General features: G+C 56.7%; 1 protein-coding gene and 1 long non-coding RNA gene across 4 annotated transcripts; one reads left to right on the top strand and one right to left on the bottom strand.

The window, feature by feature from the left end:
• Nucleotides 1-416: 416 nt before the first annotated feature.
• On the bottom strand, nt 417-22,791 carry GMEB2 (glucocorticoid modulatory element binding protein 2). Of its 3 annotated transcripts, none has more exons than XM_074317738.1 (10): nt 22,696-22,791; nt 16,939-17,124; nt 13,158-13,255; nt 12,228-12,355; nt 7,817-7,920; nt 5,750-5,907; nt 3,842-3,913; nt 3,426-3,563; nt 3,117-3,239; nt 417-2,749 (listed from the first exon to the last, which is right to left on the bottom strand). In XM_074317738.1, exons 2-10 carry the CDS (start codon nt 17,067-17,069, stop codon nt 2,121-2,123), a joined length of 1,581 nt encoding a protein of 526 aa, XP_074173839.1. In that variant the 5' UTR covers nt 17,070-17,124; nt 22,696-22,791; the 3' UTR covers nt 417-2,120. The 3 variants fall into 3 exon arrangements, with proteins under 3 accessions (XP_074173839.1, XP_074173841.1, XP_074173840.1); XM_074317740.1 differs by having other exon boundaries at nt 417-2,746; XM_074317739.1 differs by lacking the exon at nt 22,696-22,791 and adding an exon at nt 20,673-22,279.
• A 264-nt stretch (nt 22,792-23,055) lies between these two features.
• On the top strand, nt 23,056-25,568 carry LOC109459145 (uncharacterized). Its single transcript, XR_002139346.2, has 2 exons — nt 23,056-23,620; nt 24,299-25,568. It is a non-coding gene; the product is annotated as an uncharacterized LOC109459145 (long non-coding RNA).
• Nucleotides 25,569-25,815: the final 247 nt, after the last annotated feature.

Raw genomic sequence — 25,815 nt, 5'->3', positions numbered from 1 at the left:
CCTGACTCTGGGTCCCAGTGGAGCCCCCAACTGGGGGTGGAGAGCACAGCAGAGAGGGCAGACACCAGGCCGACTTGCAGGGAGCGGGCTCGCGGGCGGCTCTGCCACCCTCCTGACAAGTGGCCCCATGTCCGCACTGTGGGAGGGGGTCATCGGGCCGGCCACACATGGGTCAGGAACCCCTCACACGCAGGACCCAGGGACCCAGACACTTCGGCAGGGCCCGCTCAGTGCTGCCACATTACCAGTTACGTCTGCCCACCTTGGAAGTGTGTGAATACACAAGCACACACTGGGGCCACAGCAAGGCACCTGGTGTCACTGGGGACAGTGGAAGAGCCGTGGCCCCCAGACCACACTCCCTCCAGAGAAGGTGTGGTGGGAGCTCCTGAGCAGTCTTCACCATGAGACGGATGTGAATTATGAAAAACATTTTTATTTTAAACCCAAGCACCAAACAGGTACTTGCAAAACAACATAAAAAGTAGGACTCAGATGCCCGCCCCCACGCTGCCTCTGAGCACCAATGAGAAAAACCACCTGGGACCTGCCTTCCCAGAAACCCCCGCTGCAGGGGCTGCAGGCGAGGAGGGGCCGGATGGCAGACCCTCCCTCACCCAGGGTCTGGGGCCCTGGCAGCACAGATGTCCCAGAGCGGTGTCCCAGCCCCGCTTCCTAACGCACTAACGTGCTGTGCACGGCTGGGGGTCAGTTCTGGAGCTGCTCACGCTTGTCTGTATGGCTCTGAAACACACTCCTCCCAGTGGCCCGCGGCCTGAGGGCTGACTGAGCCGAGGGCTCTAAGGGCAAGCCAGAGTCTTCTGTGGTCGGGCCAGTGTGGCCTGGGGACAGGCTGGGTGGCCACACCTAACAGAACTCCGACTCAGTCAAGATACGCTTGGACAAGAAGCAAACAGCACACTGAGCCCAGGACGCCTGTGACAACATCCAACGTAAAGGTGACAGAAAGAAAACAAAGACAACACCTCAGGAGCTTGACGTGGGGGCAAGGCCCGCTGAGGGGGGCTCTGGGCACTTGATGGACAGAAGGACGGACAGAGCCCAGTTCCCTTCAAAGGGCGAGGGCCCTCCCCCAGGTGGGGACCCAGGGCTGCCAGGGTGACCTGCAGCTGGCCACCTGCCTGGTCCTCATGAGTCCGACCATGGACGGCCCACGACAGCCCTGCCGCGAGCGTCCGGTCCCCACGCTGACCAGCACTGGGCCGGGAGCACTGGGTGCAGCTCCCCCTCCAGGGGGTCCCAGGGGCTGAGGCCGTCATGGCGGCCCCACCAGCAGGCTGGGCATGGGCCGATGATGAGCACACCGCCCCCCAGGACAGACGCCATCGCAGAGCCACACCGGCCATCAGACTCCCCAGGAGGCTGTCCCAACAGCCATTTTGTACAAAACACTCTGGAACCCAGAGCAGATTCCGGAAGCCTAGGCACTCAGCATTGTTTGGGTTGAAAATGCTAGAAGTCTGACTCTTCCTAGAAGCCTTCTAAACCACTGACTGGAAGCCCGGCGGTGCGTGTGCAATGGCCCCTGAGCGCCGAGCACTGCCAGGCAGGCAGGGCCCGTGGGGACTGCGTGCTGCTGGGGCCCTCGGCCCCTCTGCTCAGGTGGGTGACCCCAGGCCCCACATGCTAACCTGTTCTGGGGACGGAGAGCAGAGTGCCAGCCGCCCTAAACCTACAGAAAACTGCGGGAAGAAACCAAATCCATAGGATCCATGGCTTTCCACACTTGGGGACAGTCCCCAAGACATGTGCTAGTGACGTGCCCCAGCTGCACAGGCCGCCGTGGGCCACTCCCTGGCGAGGCATCCGCGCCCTCCCCCGCCTGGCTCCTGACCGGGCCCAGCGTGTAAACAGTGTCAGTAAGCAACAGGTGGAAAAATATATTTCCCAAGAAAAAAGGGGAAGAGGCTCAGAACTCGAAGCCAACGTCACAGGTCGCTGTCACCTTCTATCCCTCTCCTCTCGGTCTGTTTGGCGTTTCCTCTCTTTGGTTCAGCAGCCCCATGTGACCGCCGGGCGCTGGCACTGTGCTCCCACGGGCCACGGCCTGAGAGGCGGCCAGTCCTGAGCCCACGAGGGGCCGCTCCGTCCACCAGCAGCTACTTGTGCCCATGGCCCTCTGCCATGGCGGCCACCTCGATGGTGGCCGAGTGCTCCTCAGGTCCCGGGGCGGCCACGGCGCTCTCCACGGCCCCCGTGGGCACTGTCAGGACGGTGCTGCCTCCCGGGGACACCTGGGCCACGCTCTGCAGGGTGGGGCCCAGGCCGGGCAGCGTGAGCAGCTGCAGTGGGCTCACCACCTTGACCACAGTGCTGCCGTCCTGCATGGCGGCCGTGCTCAGGACCGTGAGGCTGGACGCGTCCGGGTGGATCTCCACCGTGCTGGGGAAGCTGCTGCCCGACGAGGCCAGCACCGTGTAGCCCCCAAGCAGGGGCGAGGCAGGCGAGCTGGGAGCAGCAGCCTGCGGGGAGCCCTTGCCCAGCACGGGGGTGGGCAAGGTGGACACCACTTTGCCGAGCGGCACGCTGGTCAACTGCGGGACTGGCAGCCCCGGGCTGAGGGCGATGGCGGCCGGGCCGGATGTGGCCCTGGCGAGCCGCGGCCGTTTCATGGGGGGCGGCAGGGGCACGGGCGTGAGCGTCATGAGCACGTTGCTGAGGTGCTGTGACTTGTGCTTGAGCTCCTTGGCCCGGCGGCGGTGCTCATCACACTGCTGCTCCAGGGCTGCTTGGGGGCAAAGACGGCGTCAGGCCGCACGGCCAGCCACCGGGACCGCGTCCACAAGCCTCTGTCTCCCACACTCCCCTCCGCCTCCCTGTGCACGGACACTTGCTCTCGGGGCCCCTCAGAGGAAGTCGGTCACAGGGCGCAGTAAGCAGCCCGCACCACGCGCACACAGGCCGCCTCTCCTGGCTCCACTGCTTTCTCCTGGAGTCACGACGCAGGGCCTCAGGCGCTCTGCACAAGTGACTGTGCTCACACAGTGGCGGTCGGTGCATCACTGCCCGCCGACAGCGCCAGGTGCCCTCCCGCCCTCCACAAGCAGCCACCCTGCGCGGCTGCGACAGGACACACGGGCTGCACATGCACGCACCTGCCAGGTCGCGGGCGTACTGCTCCCGCGAGCGGTCCATCTGGCACTTGTGGCCAGCCAGCACCTTCTTCACCAGGTCCAGCATGCCGAAGTTCTGCACAATGTTGTTGAGCAGGACGGCATCTGCAGGCGACACGGGCGACTGGCACGGTGAGTGCGGCCCAGCTCACCAGCACGGCTCTGCCTTCTGCTCCCCCAGCTCAAGTGGCACAGAGGGCCTGAAAGGGCGGGGCTGGCCGCCCACCCACACCAGCTGCAGGGCGGCCCCAAGGGCAGTGCCCAGTGCCACAGGCAGATGCAGGCCCTCACCTTGGAGCTGTAGGGGAGGGTCCTGGACCCGCTGCTGCAGGCCCTTCATGGTCTCCACCAGCTCCTGGTGAAACTCCTGGATGACCTCGTCCAGCAAGCCAGCGTCCTTGAGCCCTCGCCAGAAAGCAAATGTGTCGTCTGGGAGGGAAGGAGAGGCTCAGAGAGCAGAAGTCCCACACTGGGCCCCACTGCAGGCTTCTAGCCACAGGAGGAGCAAGGACCTGCCGGGAGGACACACCCGCCCTCCCCCTCCCACCACTGAGCTGGCCAAGGCGGGGCCTCGGGTCAGCGGGCAGGAGACAGCCTCGCAGCACTGCCCCACCCTCCGCAAGGACCCCACCGTGGGCCGCCTGCCTCTCCCAAGGGCCCCCGCCCCAGACCCCCACCCAGGAGAAGCCCACAGGAAGGCCCCGCACCTCCAATGGCCGTGCTCCAGTCCCCGGGGTCCTCGCAGGTCTCTATGGTGATGGTCGCAGGAGACCCGTTCACTGCAACCGGGACGACGGTGGGTGAGCCTCGCGGCAGGACCCCACCCAGCGCCTCGCCCAACGCCAGCTCTGGGTCTGCCCCTGGCGCCGGTTTCATGAGCACACGCAGTGCAGCCACGATTCACTGCCTCGCACCCTAAAACTCTTTTAACTGTCTCCTTGCAGGCACCTCATCCCAGACACGCACGAAGGACAAAGAGCTGACGTGACCTTCCTTGAGCCTGCCACCCATTTCCAACAGCGTGGGACGTGGCAGCCTGCGTGGGTGGGACCTGCGTGCCCAGGGCCACCCTTCTGACTGGCGGGGTCACTGCTGCTCGGCTGGGTCTGCCCCTCATCGTGCATCTCAGTTTCTCTCTAGTTCTAGTTTTCTATTTGGAAGAGCTGAGACTCTAGGAGACGCACAAGCTGTCACTCGGTCTCTAGGGCCGACAGCGCACAATCATGGGAAAAGTGTCATCTGAGAGTGACCTGGCTTCACAACACGCTGGCGACTGGCTAACATCTGCGGAAGCGTTTTAACCATAGGCATATGTCACCTTGTCCACACCCGACAGAGGTCGTGCCGGGGGTGTTACGTGCTTAGAATAACGGGGGGCACGATGTCCCGTGGTCTGGGCTGACACAAAATCTCTGACTAGCTGCACAAAGGGACTCTGGCTGAAGAAACCACCACCAACGTAACGTGAAGTAAAGCGACAGACAGACCAGTCCAAACCAAGAAGGGACGACAGAGTTCAAGGAGCTAAACCTGCTGCGGCCTTTGCTGGACATGCTGGGCACTGACTGGGGCACTCAGAGCCTGGTCCTTAGGGACCAGCCACCCCAGCTGACCCCACTGTGAGGCTGAGGGTCTGGACCCAGGAACCCGGGGTGGCCCCATCCTCATGAAAGCCGCCAGCCCAACAGGACTGGGCTGTGCGTGCGGATGTGTCTGGGGGGCGGTGCTTTGCGGGGACCCCACCACTCCCCGCACTGCCTGGGCCGTCCAAGGAGCCAGACCAGAGCGCAGCCTGGGACTCTGGTCCAGAAAGAAGCTGAAGGACCAGTACCCCACCCACTGGACAAGGACAGCTGACAAATCCAGCCCTGCCGACTGCCAGCTCTGCGTGTTCCTGGAGTTTCTGGGAAAGACTGCAGCACAGACCAGCTGTCAGCACGCAGCCCGCCCACCGCTCGGGCACACGACGGGACCTGACTGCTGCCCCCAGGCCCCCTCTCCTTCCTCCAAGTACAGGGCAAGGTCTCTCAACTGGCCATCATCTGGTCAGCAAGGACAGTCCCTAGCCACATGGCAGCACACCCACACTGACCTGTGCAGGGACAGTGTAGGGACAATGCAAGTGACATTACCAGAAACGTACCACCACCAAATCAATAGGTAATACAAGTGGGGAACTTAGGACCTAATTTCACTTGGACTTCAGTTTTAAGAATTTCTCTACTCAATAAGCTACAGTGACTCGGGGACATAGTCTGTCCTGCTACAAGTTAGCACCAGACCCCAGCACGGCAGACTCAAGGGGCAGCAACACGGCCGAGAGCCAAGTGCTGCGGGAGATGCAGGTGCCTCCGGGGGCACGGTGTGGGCAAAGCTGGTGGGCTTTGGTACCCCTCAAACGCCCCTCTACATCCGAATGACGAGATTTTATAATAGAAGTGACTTCAAAAGGAAACACGTGACTCTTCCCTGTCTCTGAAAACAGCAGTTCAGCCCGACTTCCCCAGAGTGGAAGGGGGCGGCCGCTGGCCCGAGCCGTGGGGCACGTCCACCTCCTGTGCCCTCGACAGCCAGCCGAAGAGTGGGCGGGTCCCCCGGGCTGGCGTGGCACATACCGTCAGCCGTGGCGGGCGTGAGCGGGAGGTACTCGGCGGCCGTGGGGCTGCTCAGGGACACGCGGGCCCCCGAGAGGTCGATCTTGGTGCTGCGGCAGGTGTTGGAGCACACCTTGTCGTGCTGGTAGAAGTCCAGCTCCCCGGAGTCCATGATCTTCCTGTGCAGAGGAGACCAGAGTGTCACGTGCACCCAACGCCCAGCCGCGACTGCACCCCACAGTGCCCGCCCAGCCCCCACTAGCATGTCCTCAGGTCCCCAGAGGAGAGGAAGGCCGGATCTGGGGGGCAGGCCCCAGGAGGGGCGACCGAGGCCGTGCCCCAACAGCCCCCGTGCAGGCTTCTCCATGCCCAGGACTGAGCTCTGCTGGCCGTGCGGACACTCGTGACAGCAGCACGCAGCCCGGACTAGGGGAAGCAAGACCACAGTGGCCGGGGTCCTGAGGGAGCAAAAAGGCCCCAGGGGGCAAACTATGGTGACACGGCTGTTGAAGGTGGCACAGACCAGGAGCATGGCGGAGAGGCCCACCAGGAGAAGCCTTGTGCCTCTGCCTTTGTGCTGTGAAGTCGACCATGAAAGGGTCTAAAGTAGGGGTGTCCAAACTGCAGCCCGATCCATTTTTTATTGGCCCACAGCAAATTCCAAAAATATATTTAGTTTACTGAAATAAACCAGGTGAGGCAATATGTACTTCACCTCGAGTGAGTGGCCCGGCTGTTTGTGTATTTTACCGCATATGGCCCTTGGTGAAAAACGTTGAAAAAAGTTTGAACACCCCTGGTCTAACGGCTCCACGGTGCGTCACCGCTCCCTGGCCTGCTCTCCCAGCAAAATGGCCCATCGCCTCCCACGGCTGTGCCACCCAGCCGCTAGCTAGGAAATCAGGGCCAGCTCGATGTGCACTTGGGGACAAGCTGTGAGCGCTGCGGCAAGGCACCCCCGCTTGCTACGGAGGAAACGTGGGCGGCGCCACTGGGTCTCGGGCTCTGGCGGCTGCCCATCAGGCCCCAATGGTGGTTCACGGGGAGAGCAAACGGACAGGGCCGTGGTTGGGGCCCCCAGGGATGCCCACAGGTGCTCCTGTGGCAGCAGCATGTGCCAAGGACCACATCTCCCGGGGCAAAGGGCATGGGAACGCAGTCCCTGCCCCAGCCAGCGACCAGATTTAGCTGCAGCACACAGACCCTGTCAACATGGCTCTGCATGGCCGTGCGCAGCCACGGGACAAGCACAGGCAGAAGGGCAGGAACGGACCAATGGGCTGCCCCTGCCAAACCAGGAAGGGCGAGTGGCTACCCGCAAAGCAGGAAACGCTGCAGCATGAAAACCACGTCGGCATTCCTGGTCTGCTCAGGCTCCTTGGAAGGGGCATCGTGCTTCCTGCTTCACAGGTACCACAGTTGCTGTGACAGGCCACACCCCCGGGCGCTCCCGGAACCTTCTCGGTCCTGGATCTGATGTGTATGTGAAGCAGCCAAGAGCCGTGCAGGCCCCACACGACCCCGCTAGTGTCAGGTGGCAGGTGGGCGACTCCTTCCCCAGAGCACAGCATGCGTCAGAGCCAGGCCGAGACCCACACATGCTCAGTGGCATGAGAGGGCGAGGGGACAGGACCCTTGCAGGGAGACCAGCTGTGCCAGAAAGGACAGTGTCCGAACAACTGGCCAGACTATTGCACCGCAGACTAACGAGAAGTGGGCTCTTCCCCCACACTCCCGGGCCTGGGGACGCGATGAGGGACGCTGCCACCGGTGACCTGGGGGCTCTGCACGTGCATGTTAGTAAGAAGAGACACGAGTAAAGAGCGGGGTGGGGGGGAGGCTGCGTGAGAGGTGCGGCCTGTGCAGACACTGATGCACTGCCACCTCTCACTGTGAAAGTCACAAGGGCCTCCAGGTAAGAGCCAGAGTCCAAATGAGACAGCACAGCTCCTGCAAGCCTGGCCGTGTCACACTGCACAGGGTGTGGGCGGAGCAGCCGAGCACGAGGCAGCTGGCCTCAGCTGCGAGCCCCAGAGGCAAAGGGACGAGCACGGAGCACCGCCGCCCGCCCGCCCGCCCAGCACCCACCTGAGCATGATGCCATTCATGCGGATGGCTCTCTTCCAGTCCTTCAGGGTGGACTTGCCGGCCAGGTGCACGAACTCCTTCGGGCTGATGACGTGCTGCTCATACTGCGGAGGGAAGCACAGGGGTCAGACGGGGCCTCCTGCCCAAGCTGCGTCCGAGCCTGGCCAGGCCGGGCGCCCGCAGTGCCGCAGACTGAGGCTGGGGGAAGAGCAGCTTAGGTCAAATGGTGTGGCCTCCTGCACAGGCAGGGGCTGGATGGAAAGCTGAGCACCTGGCCGCTGTCCCTCTAAGAATACACCGTGGGCCTGGGGCCAGGGAGATGAGGGGACCACACCCCTCGGAAAGGTGTGGCGTTCTCCCTCCAAACAGGACTCACATCTTATACGTAACTCGTTCAGGGCCCCGTGTACAGGGTGAGCTGTGCAGGTTCCTTCCGCCTGTCCTGTCCCACACCTAACGGCCCCGCACAGTGGAGGAAGCACACTCCTACTCTTCTTGCCCTGACGGGCACACACGTCCACTTCACAGTCTAGAACGGTCCTCCCTACTTAGAGGACTGGGCCTGCTGCTTTCACCCACTGCTGGGACTCAGATGGCCTGAGGATGTGAAATATCCTATTCTTGTGAAACAAGCAATTATTGGAACCAAAATCAAAACAAAACTGTGTTTACTTAGAAAACGAGCAGCGTGGGATGGATGAGTCAGCAGGTCTCACAGAAGCAGAAAGGCAGGCTCCCGCTGTGGCCTCCAGGGCTCCCCCCAAGGTGGCCTCCTGGGGGGCCCTGCTGACCCTGCCTGGCCTGGCCCAGACTCCCCAGCCGCCAAGCAGAGCACCTCAGCTCTGTATCGCCACCAGACATGTGTCAGCCTTGGCAGATACCACCAGCCAGAGAACTTCTGTGGATGGGAGCAACTTTCCTAATTTCCTGAACACGTGCCCCTTCTCTCACTGAGTCCAGGAAGCCAATGGATCCCCCACTCGGCTGGGCGGGAAGACTCACGGCCTGGCCACCACCTACCAACAGGAAGTCCATACAGGCCAGCCTCTGCCCCTCAGACGTGCGGCTGTCGCTGGCCATTGCATCTGACCCTCCCTGGCCATACCCGTCTGGTCCGTCTCCCCCTCGACCACCTTCCCAGGTGCTGTCGTCTTCATCGGCTAGCGGTCACTCTTTGCGTTCCCGATTTTCCTCTGCCAGTTAGGAAGCTGCACTGTGCTCAAGGTGGACGCTGTGGCCACCTAAGCGGTCAGCATCCAGAGCTGTGCAGTCCCACTCAACCCTTGCCGACCCCACTGCCACAGGTCTGACCCTTCGGAACGTCCCTAAGACGCGCTGTCCATGCTGCAGACGGTCACGCTGCGCCTGGCCCACATTCCCACTTCCCTTACTCTTCACACATCCTTTCACCTGAACCTGCTGGATCACCTCCCCGACGCCCGCATGCTCCACACGCCTTCAGCGACGACCTGCTGGCCGTGGACACAGTGGTGTCCGAAAACGTCAGCCCCGTTTTGGGAGCTGGTGTCGCCATGCACAGTCACTCCAGCTCTCTGCAAAAACTCGCTGTCGGGGGTCCTCGCGCCCGAGCAACTGTCTGCTCCCATTTTTGGGGTCTTACCTCCTGCTCTGTTCCACGACGTGCTACCTATGGTACCCTCTTGTTTTGTTTCCTTCTTTTCATTTGGCGATTGTTTTAAACCCACAGGTCAAGAGCAAGAACAGCACCAGTGCTCAACTATCTGCACCCAGTCCCTCATACCAACGCTCCCCGTCCAGGTGCCTACACGCGATCGCTCCCAAGCTGTTCAGGGTCAAGTGTAGGCGTCGGCCCGTTGCCCTCAGCACAGCAGGCCCATGAATCATTTGACGAAAAAAAATCAATTCCCGCCCGGGCCACTGTGTATGTGGAGTGTCTGCGTGGGTTTCCTCCCCCATCCAGATGTGCAGTGAGGCGAATGATATGTCTGCCTCGTCCCCATCGGAGCAAATGTGAGTGTGGGTGGCCCTGACATGGAATGTCTTCTGGGGAGTGGGGGTCCCATCTGTGCTGTGAGCCACCTGCTGGGAAAGGCTCTGCTCTGGCCCCCACGACCCTGGACTGGAAAATCAGGTTGGAAAATAAGGATCTGATTTTTTTTAATTCATCTTCCTTGAATGTGTGTAGAGCTTACATGGATTTTCACGTTTAACATTAGAAGTGTTTGGGGTCTTCATTTAGAAGTTTGGTGATGTTTCATGACCAGAAATATGCCATAGGAAACTATCCTTGTGCCTCGGAAACATGGGCTCGTCACGCAGCGTTTTACACCCGCATCTCCACAAGCAAGCCCGTCGCTGACGCTGAGGACTCGGGTGCCTCTCGTCGGGGCTCGGACGAGGTTCTCTCGTGTAACTGCGCTCTGCTGTCAGCACACTGTCTGGCCCACGGGCAGCATTCAGACTTCAGCGTCCCAGGGATGGCCAGCGGCGACCTCCCTCTCTGACGCAGGACCCAGCCTGGACCCTGCTGCACCAGTTGTCCCCCTGTGTCCGTGAGCTCCTCAGCCACCTGTCATCCTCACCTCAGCGTTTTTGCAGCATGCAGGTCAATGGTGTCACAGACGGTGGCTCAGTTGGTCTCTGTCTGGTGTTTTCTCACGAGTACAGTCAGAATTCCTGCCCATGCAGTCAGGAGACCCACCATGGGGTCGGGTCTGTCCTGATGTTAATGCCTACACATCACAATTAGTCAATGCCGACATGCCAGCTTCCCGTGACAGCTCCTGTTTCCCTGTGGTTGCTGCCCGTCAATGGGGGCGCTGAGACGAGGCAGGTTCCTGTTCCTTGTCCGCCTTGCACCCACTCACGGTCTCTGGCTCCCTCTTGCCCATGTCCATCAGTCGCATTCTACTAGGAGAGCTTTACTGCTCACATTTGACATAAGTAAGTGATGTGAACTGCACTACAATAAAGACAGGCTTGCAGACGCTTATTTCCCTTGAGTTAGAATCCAAACTGTCACTAGTTGTTTTGATGTTCAGTTGTCCCAGGTGGAGCCAGTGAAGGCCCCAGAGCTTTCTGAAATGCAGTTGGTTTTTTACTTCATTCAGTCTGGATTTGTTGTCTCCTGAACGATGGCCTATCTTCCATTATGAAAGTTCTCAGACCCACTCTCTTCTCTCCTCCAGAACTCAGATGCATTAGGCTCTCTCATACCTCCGCATCCCCTTTTTACTTCTGTGGATTGTCTTCTGGATAACTTCTTTACCTCCATCTTCCAGTTCACCAATTCTCTCTCCAGCTTTACAGCCTATGTGCTGTAAAACTTATCCACTAACTGTTCAATTGTGACCAGGTATTTCATTTCTAGTTTGTTTTTCCTCATCTGCTTATGCTTTACTCATATTTAATCCTTTTTTCTACCTCTTAAAATAAACACAATTATTTTATATTTTGTGTCTCAAAATCCCAACGCCTGACGTGTCGTGGGTCTGATCTGCTGTCTGCTTTCTGTGTGCGCTCACTCAGCTGCTTCATTTCCTGGTGTGCCCAGTGTTTCTATTTTACTGTGAGGTGTTCCTTTTCTACCTGAGATAGAAATGAATTCCTCCAAAAAGCATCTTTCGTTTGCTTCTGTTAGATTCCCACGGGAACTGCCAGCCAGGAACCCCTTACAACTAAACTCTTAACCTTCAGGTTCAGGCCACGGAGCAACCCTTCAGAGGGCCCTTCTTCCCCTGTGCGCTAAGCTGCGAGCAGTTCTCCTCGCCCAGGGTGGAGTGGGGCTGGGGGGGGTGACTCGTGGCTACCCCTAACAGAGGCAGAGCCCTTTGGAAGGAGCAGCATTACAGGGGACAATCCTGCCCCCACCGACACACCCTGGGAGACCATGGGCTTCATCTCCTCATCCCCAGGCCCGCAGGGCTGAGAGAACCAGTGTCAGGTTAAGGCTGTGTAGGCAGAAGACAGAGTTGGTGCCCGATCCCTCTAAATCCCACCTTTACTTGGGCCCTGGGCCTGAGCATTTCTTCCTATTTTGCCAGCTTCAGGAGGCAACTTACCTAGGATCTGGGGCTGCTTTCAGCACCACATGGGTCTGGGTACCTCAGCTACCATGCTGTTCACCCTACTTGACTAAATGGGTCCTTGCAAAGCGCAGGTTTCACCGCCCTGCCAGGGAAAGCCAGCTCCCCAGCTCAGCAGTCACGGCAGCCCCGGGTGTGAGCCGGCTGCTTTCCCTGCCTCTCCCGACTCCTCTGCTCTGGTAACAGTGACAATCCTGTAGACCTGAGGCCGCACTGCCCCCGCAACCCCCCAGCACACAGACTCTGCCCCTGGCTCCGCCCAGAGGCCCCACCCTTGGGGCAGGGAGCCCATTCTCGGGCCTCACAGTGGTTGTGCTGTGACGGCCGCCTGGCACAGAACCCACCTGAACACACTTCACATTGATGCCGGGGCACACAAACTTCCTCCAGATCAGGTTGGCTCTGCTGTCCCCGCAGGTAATGGGGTACACGATCTCAGCCTCTAGATTCTCCTCCTCTTCGGCCATCTTCACTTCTCACCAGGTGCCATGACAGGGAAGGGGTAAAACAGAATCAGTGACAACCTCCCCACAGCACTTCCCACCCAGAAACCAGAAATTATGGTGCAGGAAGAGCTGAGATGTGACCAAGATAGGCAGGGCATGTCCCACAAGTCCCAAGTTAGAGTTTCAGATAGATGCACAATCAATTTAACTACAATAATATTAATACAATTACCATGTTTCCCCGAAAATAAGACCTAGCCAGACAATCAGCTCTAATGCGTCTTTTGTAGCAAAAATTAATATAAGACCCAGTCTTATTTTGCTATAAGACCGGGTCTAGTACAATATAATGTAATATAACATAAGACTGGGTATAATGTAATATAATACCGGATCCCATATCACATAAGACCCGGTCTTATATAAGACTAGGTCTTATATAATATAATATAACATAATGTAATATGATATAATACCGGGTCTTATATTAATTTTTGCTCCAAAAGACGCATTAGAGCTGATTGTCCAGCTAAGTCTTATTTTCGGGGAAACACGGTACATTAAACCGCGGTTCAGCTGACAAACCACTTAAGGACACGAGATCAAACTTCCCTTGGAATAATTCTGGAGAAACTTATCAGCAATGTTCTGAAGTTTGGAAGCTTCTAATGCTACCTAGGTGTTCACAGAATTTTCCCTGCCAGCCACTGGGAGTTGTAATAAGCAGGGCTGCAGAACTGGGGCGTCTGCAGTCAAGAGCCCCCCGCTGGGACTGGAGGGTGGGCCCTGGGGAACTGCCCCCGCCCCCGCTGCCTATGGGCTCCCTACCTAACACGGCCTCCTTGAGCTGTGAGGACGCTGTGAAAGCAGCTGCTGCGGCCGCGGCCGCATTCTCCGTGTCCATGTTATCTTCGGCCAGGTCACCCCTGCACGAGAAAGGGAGACAGACATCAACACGCCCAAGGACAGGCAGTGTTCGTGCTGCTGCATGCCGTTTCGGTCGCACTTCCTAACTTAGTCCAGAAGCCCAGGGGCTGTGCAGGTCAAGGGACCTGGCACAGACAGCCACTGCCCCCAGCAGGTGTTTTTCCAAATGGCCTGTTTTGTTCACGGAGGCATCTCAGGCACCCACAGCAGCGCCAGGGCACGTGACACCTGCAGGACACACTTGTGGAGGCGACCGGCACCTCCATGGGAATTCTTACCTCCATTTCCTTCCCTAATAAAGCATTTTATTTCTATTATAATGATTTCATAGGGTTACAGAAAATACCAAAAAATACAAAATTTTAGAAAGAAGGAAAAAAAAAATCACCCATGGCCTAACCTCATCTTACACCAAAATAAATTAGACAAATCAAATGTAAATATGAAAGGCGAGAACATAAAGGTGTTACAAGGTAAAAAAGCACAATTTTCAGAACCGTTTCAAAGTGGTGAAAGGTTTTCTTATACGATACAAAACCCAGAAACAAAATAGATGATACATTTGTCTCAAAAATATAAAAGCCTCTGTGTGTGGGGAAAAAACACCACCACCAATTCTTTTTAAAAAGAGAGAACTGGGAGGAATGTTCACAGAAGGCAATGGCTGGTTTCCTGCTGCGACATGAAGAGCCCCCACGATCCATGTGAGCACAGCCCAGAGACCCGTGGGACACGCAGGTAAGGTTGCTGCCGGGGCCACCTTCACCAGCAGTCTGTGGGAGACGTCACACGCAGGTGGGGACAGACACGCGATGCTGTGAGGAGACAGATGCATGTAGGTCCTGGGTACGGGTCCCCAGGTGAGCTCGTATCAGGAATGGCTCATGGCATCCAGCCCCCCAATCTCAGCAAACACCCGAGCCCCTAGGGGGCAGCTGCTCTCAGGGACCGGGCTGGGTGCGAAGACAGTCCAGTTCCAACTGGGAGGAGCAGGGACTCAGGCCACCTCCTGTCCTGGGGGACGCTGAGCCAAGAAATGCCGAGCCACGTGCCAGCACGGAGGGCAGGCGGGGACCCAGGAGCATGGGGATGTGAGCCGGGGCAGAGGTGCGGCGGGGGAGAAGGAAGGGAGGGCCCCCTGTTGGAGCAGGGGCAGGAGCGCAGTGGTAGGGCTGTGTGTCGGAAAGGCCACTGGGCGGTGGGGTGGAGGGGGGAGCGCAGGGGCCGGAGACGGCTGAGAAAGCAGTGAGAGGGTGCCAACTGGAACCCCCAGCAGCACAGAGGACACAGAGCCAAGGGGACAGGGACCCCTGGGCACTGTGGGCTCTGGGCTGGGGGCACGATGAACTTGGGGTGAGAATGGCATGCCCAGCTGCCGTCTGACCAGGAGACTTTGAAGTATAACCAGCCCACAGAAGGCTGACTCCAGGGGCAGCATGGAAACGCCCAGGGGCGTCCCCTGAGGTTCGTCCCTTCAGTCACTGTTCCCAGGAGCAGCCACCCTCCTGACTGCCCGCACCACTGAACTGGGTTACAGCCTCTGAACTTCCGTACACAGGCCAAAGGTCTGAGGGCCCTGCTGTGCAGACCGCACTTCATGTGGGTGGCCAGCCAGTCCGCTCCACAGAGATGAAATCACCGGGTACCACTCGGCAGGTGTTTGTCACAGTAGGCCTGCAGCTCAGTGAGCCCAGGGCTGAGCCCACACGTGGGGTCATGGCGAACCCTAGGATGTACGGGGACCCAGGGAAGAGGAGGGTGGTGAGGGCGGATGAGGGCTGGCATCTACACAGCACCAGGGAGTGTGAGACCCCAGGAGAGGCCACCCTGGAAGCAGAGCGCTGAGTGCCGGCTAAGACACCCGGGGTCTGCCGGTGCCCCTGGAGCTTCTGGGGTGGGTCAGCGTGGCCAAAAGAGGAGCAGCAAACGCAGGGAGGCTCAGGAGGGAGGCTGTGGGGACCCCACAGGGAGGGGCCTCTGGGGCGCTGGGCCTGGAGCTCTTCCCACCGCCCCTCCTGTCCCCCAGGACCATACCTCCACCCCAGCCCATACCCTCCTTTTATCCCTCACAGGCGTCTGTCCCAAGCAGCTGCCTGTACACCGGACCCCACCTGCTCCCTACAGGCCTGGACTAGCACAGCTCAGAGCTGCCCCGAGATCAGCACACACCACGTAGGGGGTCAGGGAGAACCCACATCCTGGCACATCTCCCCATCCACATCCTCAGGGCTGTTCTCCCGTCCGACCAGGTCAGAAATGAGTGCTGACCAGAAACGCAAACTTGGGGCTTTTGGGACCGGCTACCAGTGCCTCCTACAGGAAGAACAGCCCTGGGAGAGTCACACTGACCAGGGTGCGGAATCAGAAAGGGAACTGCCCTGTGAAGCCAGGACCCTGGAAGGCAGAGATGGGGGCAGGACAGGAGCACGTGCTCCTTCCACACAAGAACTGGACAAGCCCTCGGAGGAAGTGAGTCAGGAGTGGAGACACGGAAGCAGGACCCAAGAGAGCCCAGCACTGAGCAAGCAGAGCCATGACTCCTGCCACAGGCCGTGGGCAAACAAGATGGGACACACGGGCTGCCGGGCTCCCACCAAGACGGAGGGCGGTCCAGGAGGGCTCCAGGAGGGGAGAGGTTGCCCGGCTGCCTCGCATAGCCAGGAGCGAGCGGACACTGTGGGAGCTGCTGGCTTCTGCAGAATGCTACTTTCTTGCCAGCCTCGGCTAGGCCAGCCGTGCCTGTTGCCATGGCACAGCCATGGGCAGGAGGCAGCCCTGCGGCTTTCATAAACGAGGCACTTCGCCACACTCACTGGTCGCAGGCCTCCTGGTGGGGTGTGGGAGGTCACTGCAGAGCATGTGGGTAGGAGCCACAGGCGCGCTGTCCGGAAACCTGGCCACATGCACACAGACGGGGCTAGGACGGGCATTTGGTGGGAAAAGACAATCAGAGGCCCTGCATCTTCACGGCTCGGTCACGGTGCCGGTGAGGCAGGTGACGGAACCAAAGAGCCAGTGTCCAGCACTCTGCCCGCTGGAGGGCAGGGCAGGGCGTGGCAGTGAGGACAAGCCCCCAGGCCAGGCCACCACACAGCAGCAGGGCAAAGAGGCCAAGCTCTGCCTGCGGCAGAGCCGTGCTGAGGTCAGTCTGAACAGAGCAAGGATGCCGACAGGACAGGGAGGCCTGCGGCAGCCCAACCCCTGGGCAGCCCTCCCCGGGACGGCAGAGGCCATGGGTGGTGCCATTCTGCCACCACGAGGACGGGCCCACATATGGGGACGGCAAGGACAAAGCAGCAGCTAGTCTCTGCCCGCTTTCTGCCGACTAAGATACACGCCGTCCATTGTGAGAGGGAAGGAAGCAGGCAGCACGAGAGTGCCAGGGACTACACTCTTCAACTCCATTTAGAAAACGTTTCCCCGCTGCCATCTAGTCCCACTGATCCCGCTGCGAACTTCTCAGGAGAGAAATGACCAGGTACTTCCAGAAACGAGAACCATGTGGCAACAGTGACGCAGGGACAGGGGCAAAGCTGAAGCATCACCTGTCCCGGCGATGGGGTGCCCCCACTTATCCTGCACACTCTCCACTCTCATCGAACCCTGAGCTCAGCTGAGAAGGGACTGAGGGAAACTGCTGACACCTAGGCCAGGCCAGACGCTCGCTCAGCCCCGTCCTCACCCGTGAGCCGCCAGGTTGGTGGTCACCAGCACCGTCTTCACCTCCTCCACGCCGCTGCCGTCCCCCGCGGTGTCAGGTGTCGTCACCACCACCACCTCCTCCATGTGGACACTCACATCCGGGGTCGCCATGGCTCCGCTGTGGAGGACTCCCGGGACTAAGTGTCACTCCCCAGGGTCTGTGGTCCTAGAGGAAACAAGGCACAGGTCACAGATGGTCCCCACAAGAGCTCACAGCACGCGTGTCTCCAAGTATCCCTCCTTCAGTCCCAACATTTTTGACTGAAATGACAGCAAGAGAAGGGCTATTCCCGGGCTGCTGGTTCTGGTGAGGATGCAGCGAGCACGACTTGCCCGTCTTGCTGCTAAGAGAGCTAAGAGCCCCGAGCAGGGACACGAAGGAGGCAGAAGTGCAGCAGACCCTTTGGTGAGCCTCCCACTGTCACTTGTCCCTGTGTCCCCTGGCTGGAACTCAGAAGCTGCCTGTGTCCCACAACTGTGCACAGACAAGCCCTGTCTCTGGTTTGGGGAAACGGAGGGAAATCCATGCAACCACCCTGGAAAAATGTCTGGAAGTTTCCTATGAAGTTAAATATGCTCTTACCATGGGACCCAACAACCCCACCCACTCCTAAATATTTGCCCGAGAGAAATGAAAACACGTTTACTCAAAAACCTGCACATACATTTTTATGGCAGCTTTTTGCCTGTCAGCAACTGGGAACCATCCAAATGCCCACCAGGGGATGAACGGACAAACTGTGGTCCATCCATACAACAGGACAGACTCGGAGATGAAAAAGCAAACCTGGAGGAACCTCCAGAAAACTCTGCTGAGTGGGTGCTGCACTGCGGATCCATTTACACGTGATGAAGGAGAAAACCAGGGCTGCCAGGGGCTGGGGAGGAGGGCATGCGTGTGCATGAAGGGACAGCACGGGAGGCTGGGGCCGACCTGCCTGTCGTGGGTTCTGACGGTGCTGATGGCTACACAAAGGGGTACATGTGCTACACCCACAGGACTGCACACCAAAAGATAAGCTTTAGTTTACCTTTTTAGAATCTTTTTTAAAAACTAAATTGGCACACACACACAAAATGCTACTGCGCCCTCACATAGAGACCAACTGGTTTTCCGATAAGGGCACCAAGACCATTTGATGAGGAATGGGAACAGTCTTTTAAACAAACGGTGCTGGGAAACTGGACATCCACATGCGAAACAATAAAGCTGGGCCCCTACTTCACACCATATACAAAAATCAACACAAAATGAGTCAAAAACCTAAAAATCGGAGCTAATACTATAAAACGCTCAGAAGAAAACACGGGAAAATCTTCATGACACTCGATTTGCCAGTAGTTTCTTTGCTATCACACAAAAAACACAGGCAACAACAAAAGAATAAGATGAATTAGACTCCATGAGAATTAGACTGTTGTGCATTAAAGGACACTCTTAGGGGAGTGAAAAGGGAACCTAAGTAAGGGGAAAAGATATTTGCAAAGCATATCTGATAAGGGAGCAACATCCAGAATATAAAAAGAACTACAACAACAACAAAACCAATTTAAAACAGGGGTGCAGGACTTAGAATAGACGTTTCTCCAACGAAAATATACAAACAGCCAACGAGCCCACGAAAAGGAGCTGAGCATCACTGGTCATCAAGGAAACGCCCGTCAAACCACAGTGAGATGCCACCTCACACCCAGCAGGAGGGTTATTATAAAGAGATAGAAATCAGAAAATCAGTGCCGTCAAGGATGTGGGGAAACCGGAACCCTGTGTGTGGCTGGGAGACAAAACAGTGCGGCCATGTGGAACAGTCTGAGCTCCTCAGAAAGTTCAGCACTGAACCGCCACCACCCCCAGCAATTCCACTTCTAGATACATGCGGCCCAAAGAAGTGAAAGCAGGGACTGACTAACACAGATACTCAGACACCAATTTTGTAGCAGCATATTCACAATAGACAAAAGGAAGGAACAACCCACAGGCCCATCAGCAGATGAATGGATAAAAATGAGGGGTGGGGGGAGGGAGTCAGTGTTTAATAGGGACAGCGTGGCAGTCTGGGAAGATGAAGTTCTGAGGACGATGATGGTGACGGCTGCACAGAAGTGTGAACGTGCTGAACGCACACTTCAAAATGGTTAAGAAGGTACATTCTGGGGCGGCTGGTTAGCTCCGTTGGTCAGAGCGCAGTGCTCTTAACTACAAGGTTGCCTGTTTGATCCCCGCATGGGCCACTCTGAGCTGCGCGCTCCACAACTAGATTGAAACATCCACAACTAGATTGAAACAACTGCTTGACTTGGAGCTGATGGGTCCTGGGAAAACACACTTAAATAAATAAAAGTTAAAAAAAAAAAGTAAATTCTGTGCTGTCTATTTTGCCACAATAAAAAACAACTTTTTAATGTTATTAGAACAGAATTGACTTAGTAGGACTACATAAAGGATACAAAGTAGAGAATATAAAAATTTGCTAAAACAGAAACATTTTCAGAACTTCACTTTACCACACTTTTTAATGTGCGAACGACATCACTTGCCTAGCACTGAGGCAAACAATGAGCTGTCCAGCCAGTGGACCACCTGGACTGGCACACGTGGGGACCCGCCCGCCCAGCGGTGGGAGCCGACTGCACTCAGCTGGTGGGAAGCTCTACAGGAGGGACCCCCACCTTCCTCTGAGCTCCTTCACAGTAATGAGCCTTCCCTTCCCGCCAGAATTAACTAGCCCACATTCAACACCACTCGCAAAGCTTGGCCTCCAGGGCTCAGGTTTTTGCTGCTCACACTCCACCTACCATGTTTCCCTAAAAATAAGCCCTAGCCTGACAATCAGCGCCAATGTGTCTTTTGGAGCAAAAATTAATATAAGACCCAGTCTTATACTATAGCAAAATAAGACCGGGTCTTATATTAATTTTTGCTCCAAAAGACCCATTGGCGCTGATTGTCCGGCTAGGGCTTATTTTCGAGGAAACACAGTATTTTATCTAACAATTTTGTGAACGTCTGCTGGAGGAGAACAAAAGGTCCTCGGGCCCACCTTACTTTTTTGGTCTTGAGACTCAGCAGGACCTGTGGGCTCCTCTTTAACTAGGAATGGGTCCCCCGACAACCCCAGGAAATGGCCACAGGCAAGACAAACTGGAGAACAGAAAGAGCCCTGAAGTCCCTGGCCACCCATCGAAAATGACGGCACTCTCATCATTTACCCTTGACCCAGAAATGCAAGGAATCTAGGAATGTAGGTGATCTGAAGGGGGGGGATGGTGGTTAACTACTGCCAAGAAAACACGCCTTCTCAACGAAAAGGCAAGGACAACTGAAGAAAAGACCGCGTGTTCCATGGTCTCCCTGTGGAGAGCGGTGTTTGTTAGTGCGCGGTCGGTTCCTCAGAATCAGATTGGGCTTTCTATGTCTTCTGCAAGATCATAGTCTTTTCCTGTGGACGAAAAAGTGGTTTTAGGAAAGTAACCTCACAGGGGAGCTGGTCACACATCCCTCGCTGCTGCCGGGTCATGGTGCGTGGGCACCAGCCTAGGACTTGCGTAGTTGAAGCCTCACCTTTGCCGTAAGCAGCCCTGTCCACTGTCTCTGTGCATCTAGGTTCCCATGTCTTTGAAATGCCCGTCAGATCCTCCTTCTAAAGCATTAATCTGAACTCTGTAATCCCGTCCCCGCCTTGCTTTCTCCCAGCCCCTTGTCATCTTCCTCACCTTCCCTCCTTAATTCCAAATGCATAAAAGCCGCAAAACTGTCATTTCCGGGAAACATTTTTCTCAGTTTGATGAGATCTTGCTTCCAGGTGTATCCTGTTTGGCTCAAATAATTCTAAAAATTCTCGACAGGTTTGGACATTCTTACTTTAACACTTTCATAAAAATATCACTAGAAACACAGCAGAGGTCACACACCAGTGTCCCAAAAGCGTGATTTCTTTGATCCTCACAGTGTTTCAACAGTTTTCTTTAGTTGCCAACTTTTTCAGTTTACAAGGTTCACATGAAAAAATTTCATTTTTCCAGTTTCTCTTGAAAAATGTCAGAAGAGGCGATCCCTGGAGGTGGTGCCTCTCGTCCTGCCTTCTGCGTCCCCACGTGGTGGGGGGAACAAATGTACCAGGCTCTCAGGTCTCAACTACACCCTCCGTGTCTAACGCAGCCAGGAATTTGTCTGGTGGCTCTGAAGACACTTGAGCAGCCTCCTTCCCAGTTCAGGCCTGAAATGGCTTGTTATCTTAAGGCCTAGATTTGAATGTAGTTTTATAAATGTCCTAAATTCACAGAACTTGTATACATATGCATATACACAAATATATGTATACAAATTCCTCCCCCATCCAGTGTGTCTTCCCACAATTTTCAAGATACTTCCTATGAAGAAATAATTTCTGAACCAGCAGTCTGCTTAATCTATCTTGTTGGGGTTTATTTAATGCATTTGATTTTACCATTAATAAGACTGGCACTGTTTCTGTACTGTTGGTGGCATTGTCAACTGGTGCTGCCACTGTGGAAAACAGTATGGTGTCCTCAAAAGACTAAGACAGAACCACCATGTGACCCAGCCCCACCTCTGGGTGTTCATCCAGAGCAAATGACAGCAGGGTGAGAGACATCTGCACCCACGCTCAATGTGACGCTCTTCACCATGCCAACATATGGAAGAATGCAAGTGTCCATCGATGGATAAAAATGTGGTGTATACAAAGCATGTTAGCTTTAAAAAGGGAAGTTTGGGCATACGTCACACCAAGGATGAACTTAGAGGACACCACGCTGAAGCCAGCCAGACACAGGACAAGTCCACGGTATCACATCTCTGAGGAATCTAATACTGAAACTCAGAACAGCAGACTGGCCCGGTGCTGGTGCTGCTGGTGGTGGGGGGCTGGTATCAGTCACACAACTTGCGGTTGTGAGATGAGTCAGTCCTCGAGACACCAGTACAGCAGTGTCCTGTTCTGAAAAGGCGGTGGGAGGGCAGATCCTGTCCAGTGTTTGTTTCACAAAATAATAAAGGAGTGGGAAGAAATTTGAAGGTGATGGACATCATTACTGCTCAGGCTGGTAATGGCTTCCAGGGTGTACGCTTATCTCCAAACTGAAGTTGTATATTTCAATTACCTACAGCTTTTTATGTGTTAAAAGAAAAAAAAGATGTAATGGAAACCTGAAGTGTTAGCAAAGAAAGAGAACTTGGTTCAATGGCAAAGTCAACCAGCTGAATGGATTGTAAGTTAACAAGCGTGTAACAGGTCACTAGCTAAGGGCCCACAGAGACGCAGCCCCTACCAGGACCCCCACTCCGGTCCCCACCAACGGGCCGAACGCGGACGGCTCCCACCCGGGCTGTGCCCACCACGGGGGCCCCGTGCTCACGGCTCCCCCCCGCCCCCCAGGCCCGCGGGGACAGGGCTCCCAACGGGCCGGGCCCGCGCCCACCCCCGGGGCCCGCGCGGGCGCGGCTCGGACCACCCCCAACCCCCGTGGGCCCGCGCCCACACGCGGCGACACCCCCAGCCCCCGCCCGCCGCCTTCCGGCAAGATGGAGGCGGGCGCCGCCGCCGACGCCGCCTGACGCGGGCCCGTGACGCCCGTGACGCCCGCCGCGCGCCGCCGCCCCTCCCCCGCTCCCCTCCCCCCGCCGTAACGTCCTGACGCTCCGCAGGGACCCCTGACTGGACGGCGGCGCGCGGCGGAGCGAGAGGCCTCGCCGCGGGGGGCGGCGGGCGCTTACGTGGGCCGCGGCCGGGCCTGCGCGGGCGCCGGCGGGCGGGTGGGTGGCGGGGCGGGCGGCGGGGGCGTCGGCGGCGACCGCGGGCTCCGCTCCTTGTTGGGGATTCGGCGGCGGCGGCGGCGGCGGCGGCGGCGGCCCGGGCGCGCGCTTCCTAGTGACGCAGGCGGCGGGGCCGCGCACGCACGGGCCAGGGCGGGCCCGGAAACTTATTTGGCGCTCGGCGGAGAGGCGGACAGAGCCGAGAAATAAAGCCCGGCCTGGCGCGACGCGCGTGCGTGCGGGCGGGGGCGGGGCCGCGGAGCCCTCGCTGGGTAGCTCGTTCCGCGGCCCCGCCCGCGGGCAGACCTGCGGGGCGCCCACACACCTGCGGGGTCCCGGCCAACCCCTGCGTGGGTACGAGCGGGGGACAACTGCGTAGGAAGACTTGTTTAAAGACTGGGGAAATGTGCGTGAACAGTAGCGACAAAAACCAGATGCAGGGCCGCTCCTCCTCTCGAGCGTGTCGGAGGTCCCTACGCAGAGACGCCGGGAGGGCCTGCGCGAAAAAGCAGCGCGTCCCTACACCCTTCCGCTCGGCGAGCCCAATCCTGCAGTTACGTTTCATTTCTTACAGTAGCAAGCCTTAGGGCTGTGACATTTTTATCTGATCTACGCAGTACTATACAGTGTTTTTTTAAGTGTTGGCCCCCAGCCGCGCTGTCCGTGCTGTAGCCACTGGACACGTGTGCATTTAAAATGAAGAACATTCGGTTTCTCAGCACTGAGCCAGGAAAAGCCCAGGTGTAGGGTTAGGGACGCGCTGAGCACTTTGCGCATGCGCGCGCTCTGGGTAAAAGGCTGGCATATAAAAGGCCTTGGGTTTTCCAGAATGGAAGACGATAAGCATCGTTCAGCTTTTATGGAGTTCCTTTGACTTGGGAGCCAGGTACAACCGGGCCTTGCTGCTTGACTGGAAGGTGCAGTGGAGGCCCCAGGGTGGTGGTTGGTGGGATTCATTTGCCGCGCCGAGAGTGGGGTCAAGTTGTGAAGCAACCTGCTCTTGGCCTGAGGACTTCCGGAGGAAGCCAGCGTGGCGTTGGGCACATTCTTTCATCTTCCGGTGCTCCGGCACTCAGGGTAGTGCCCAGAGCTGGACCGAGGCTGTCAGTTCTCAGAACAGGGCAGGCACACCTGAGCTCTCCTGATCTGTGCAGTATCGTCGCTCTTGCTGCGAGCAGCTGCCCCAAAAACTTGGGTGTGGGATGAAAGGCTGCCGGATCCCTGAGTGCTCCCACTCGGGAACAGAGAAGGCAGGAAACAGATGTCTTGTTAGGGCCAAGGCATGTTTACACTTTAGTAGGAAGACACCTGAAGGCCATCCTGGCACGTTTTCAAGCAAACTTTATTTCAGTGATGTTATAATTAGGAGCGTTGCACTTCCATTCTCCTTTCAATAATGTAGAGTGTACTCAAGCCAGTGATGGGAAAAGTCTTTCTTTTTAAAGATTAAACTGTTGAGGCTGTGTCAGTGCTGGTATTTTATTATCCGGTAAATATGAGCAGGGATGTGCCTTCTCTGTTTGTCATTTATCTGAGTTAGCCTGTCCTCACGTTCTGGACATAGATGCCAATAAAGTCAACGGAGAAGGCCCAGAGGACACTGGTCCTCCCAGGGGACCAGGCCCGTGACATCGTGTCTGCACCAGGAGACTACTGCTCTCCCGTCTGGAGGAGCAACGGCCGCGAGCCCAGGGTCTGTCGGTACACCGGATTCTCTGTCCCCGTGTTTCCACTGCTGCACGACCTCAGGTCTGACACTTGTACCTGAACTCGCCTCTTCTGTCTCCAAAACTGCGAGGTTACAGCACTTGGCTCCACTTGGCTGACACTAGGGACTTGCTTTGGGTGGTGGGGTGCTGGTTCCTCCCCAGGAGCACCCATAGGAGATGCCCTGCCCACCCCAGGTCCCAAGGGAAGGGACTTTTGCTCTAGGTTTGTTACAGAGGCGGGGAAACCACTGTCATGCAAGTCGCCGACTTCAGACCCTGCACCCCGAGAGGGGGTGTCATCACCAGGCCCCAAGATGCCCTGTCCTCAGGCTCCAGACCACACAGGAGAAAGGTAGGCCCAGTTGCCCAGCAACCCTGTCCCTTCCCTCCGCAACCCTGCAGGCTCTCACCACTGTGGCCCCGAGCCCCCCATGCCGGAGTAAAGGTTTGGCCAGCACAGGGCGGACCAGCAGCTGATGTAAGAGCCTGTGGCATTCATCAGTAGGGCTTCAGGGCACGTTGCGGCCAACTTTATAAGAAACTACCCCTCATGAAACTTCAGTTCAGTATTAAGGAACAAGCTATTAAGATATGCTTTCCTTTTCCAACCACCGAGCTCCCAGAAGCCACAGGTTTTTGTCATGTACTGCAACCATTCTATTTTTTTTTAATTTCATTGTTTTTAAAATGTTATGTTACTATGTAATGGGTATATCGTTTTAAAACGAATTACTATTTTTTTAAATTTCTGAGTTTTAATTCTTAATGTAACTGTCAATCCATATAATCCACATAAACAAAGCTCTTTAGGGGTCCTCCATAAACGTTTAAGATGGTAAGGGGTCTGTGAAACCAAAAAGTTGGAGTTTCTGCAAAAGTCCTAGTACGTAGCTCATAACAGATGATTATTCAGCCGTTGGAGTGGCACTTCCGAAGATGGGAAAGTGCTGACATCGCTGCACAGTCCTCAGGCCCAGATGCTGACACACATCGCTGCTGACAGGTGAGCCCTCTAGGGGGAAGCAGCTTTGGTGGGTCAAGATTTCTGTCTTTACCTTTGCAGTGATGCAGTGAACATGTGTTAACAGAAAAAAAAAAATGTAATAAAATAATGCCTACCCTGTTTTCCTCATAGTGGATATTGTGAAAAGTTGAAAGCATTGTTGCACATAACATGTTACTGACCAGCCTGCAAGTTCTCCCAGGGCACGGGCTGGTCTCCCACCCATCTCCGGTCTCCTTAGTGATACCCACGTAAGTACTAAGCACTCACTAAATTCGTGTTGAGGACACAAATGCATGAATGTTTTAACATTATGAATTATATACCTACAAAACCTGCTGTTTTTGGTTGAATTGTGTCCCCCCAGAG

Source organism: Rhinolophus sinicus, linkage group LG13 (genome assembly GCF_036562045.2).
Source record: "Rhinolophus sinicus isolate RSC01 linkage group LG13, ASM3656204v1, whole genome shotgun sequence".
Taxonomy (NCBI): domain Eukaryota; kingdom Metazoa; phylum Chordata; class Mammalia; order Chiroptera; family Rhinolophidae; genus Rhinolophus; species Rhinolophus sinicus.
Note: the sequence above shows the minus strand (reverse complement) of the source record. Positions and strands in the feature narration are given on the sequence as shown.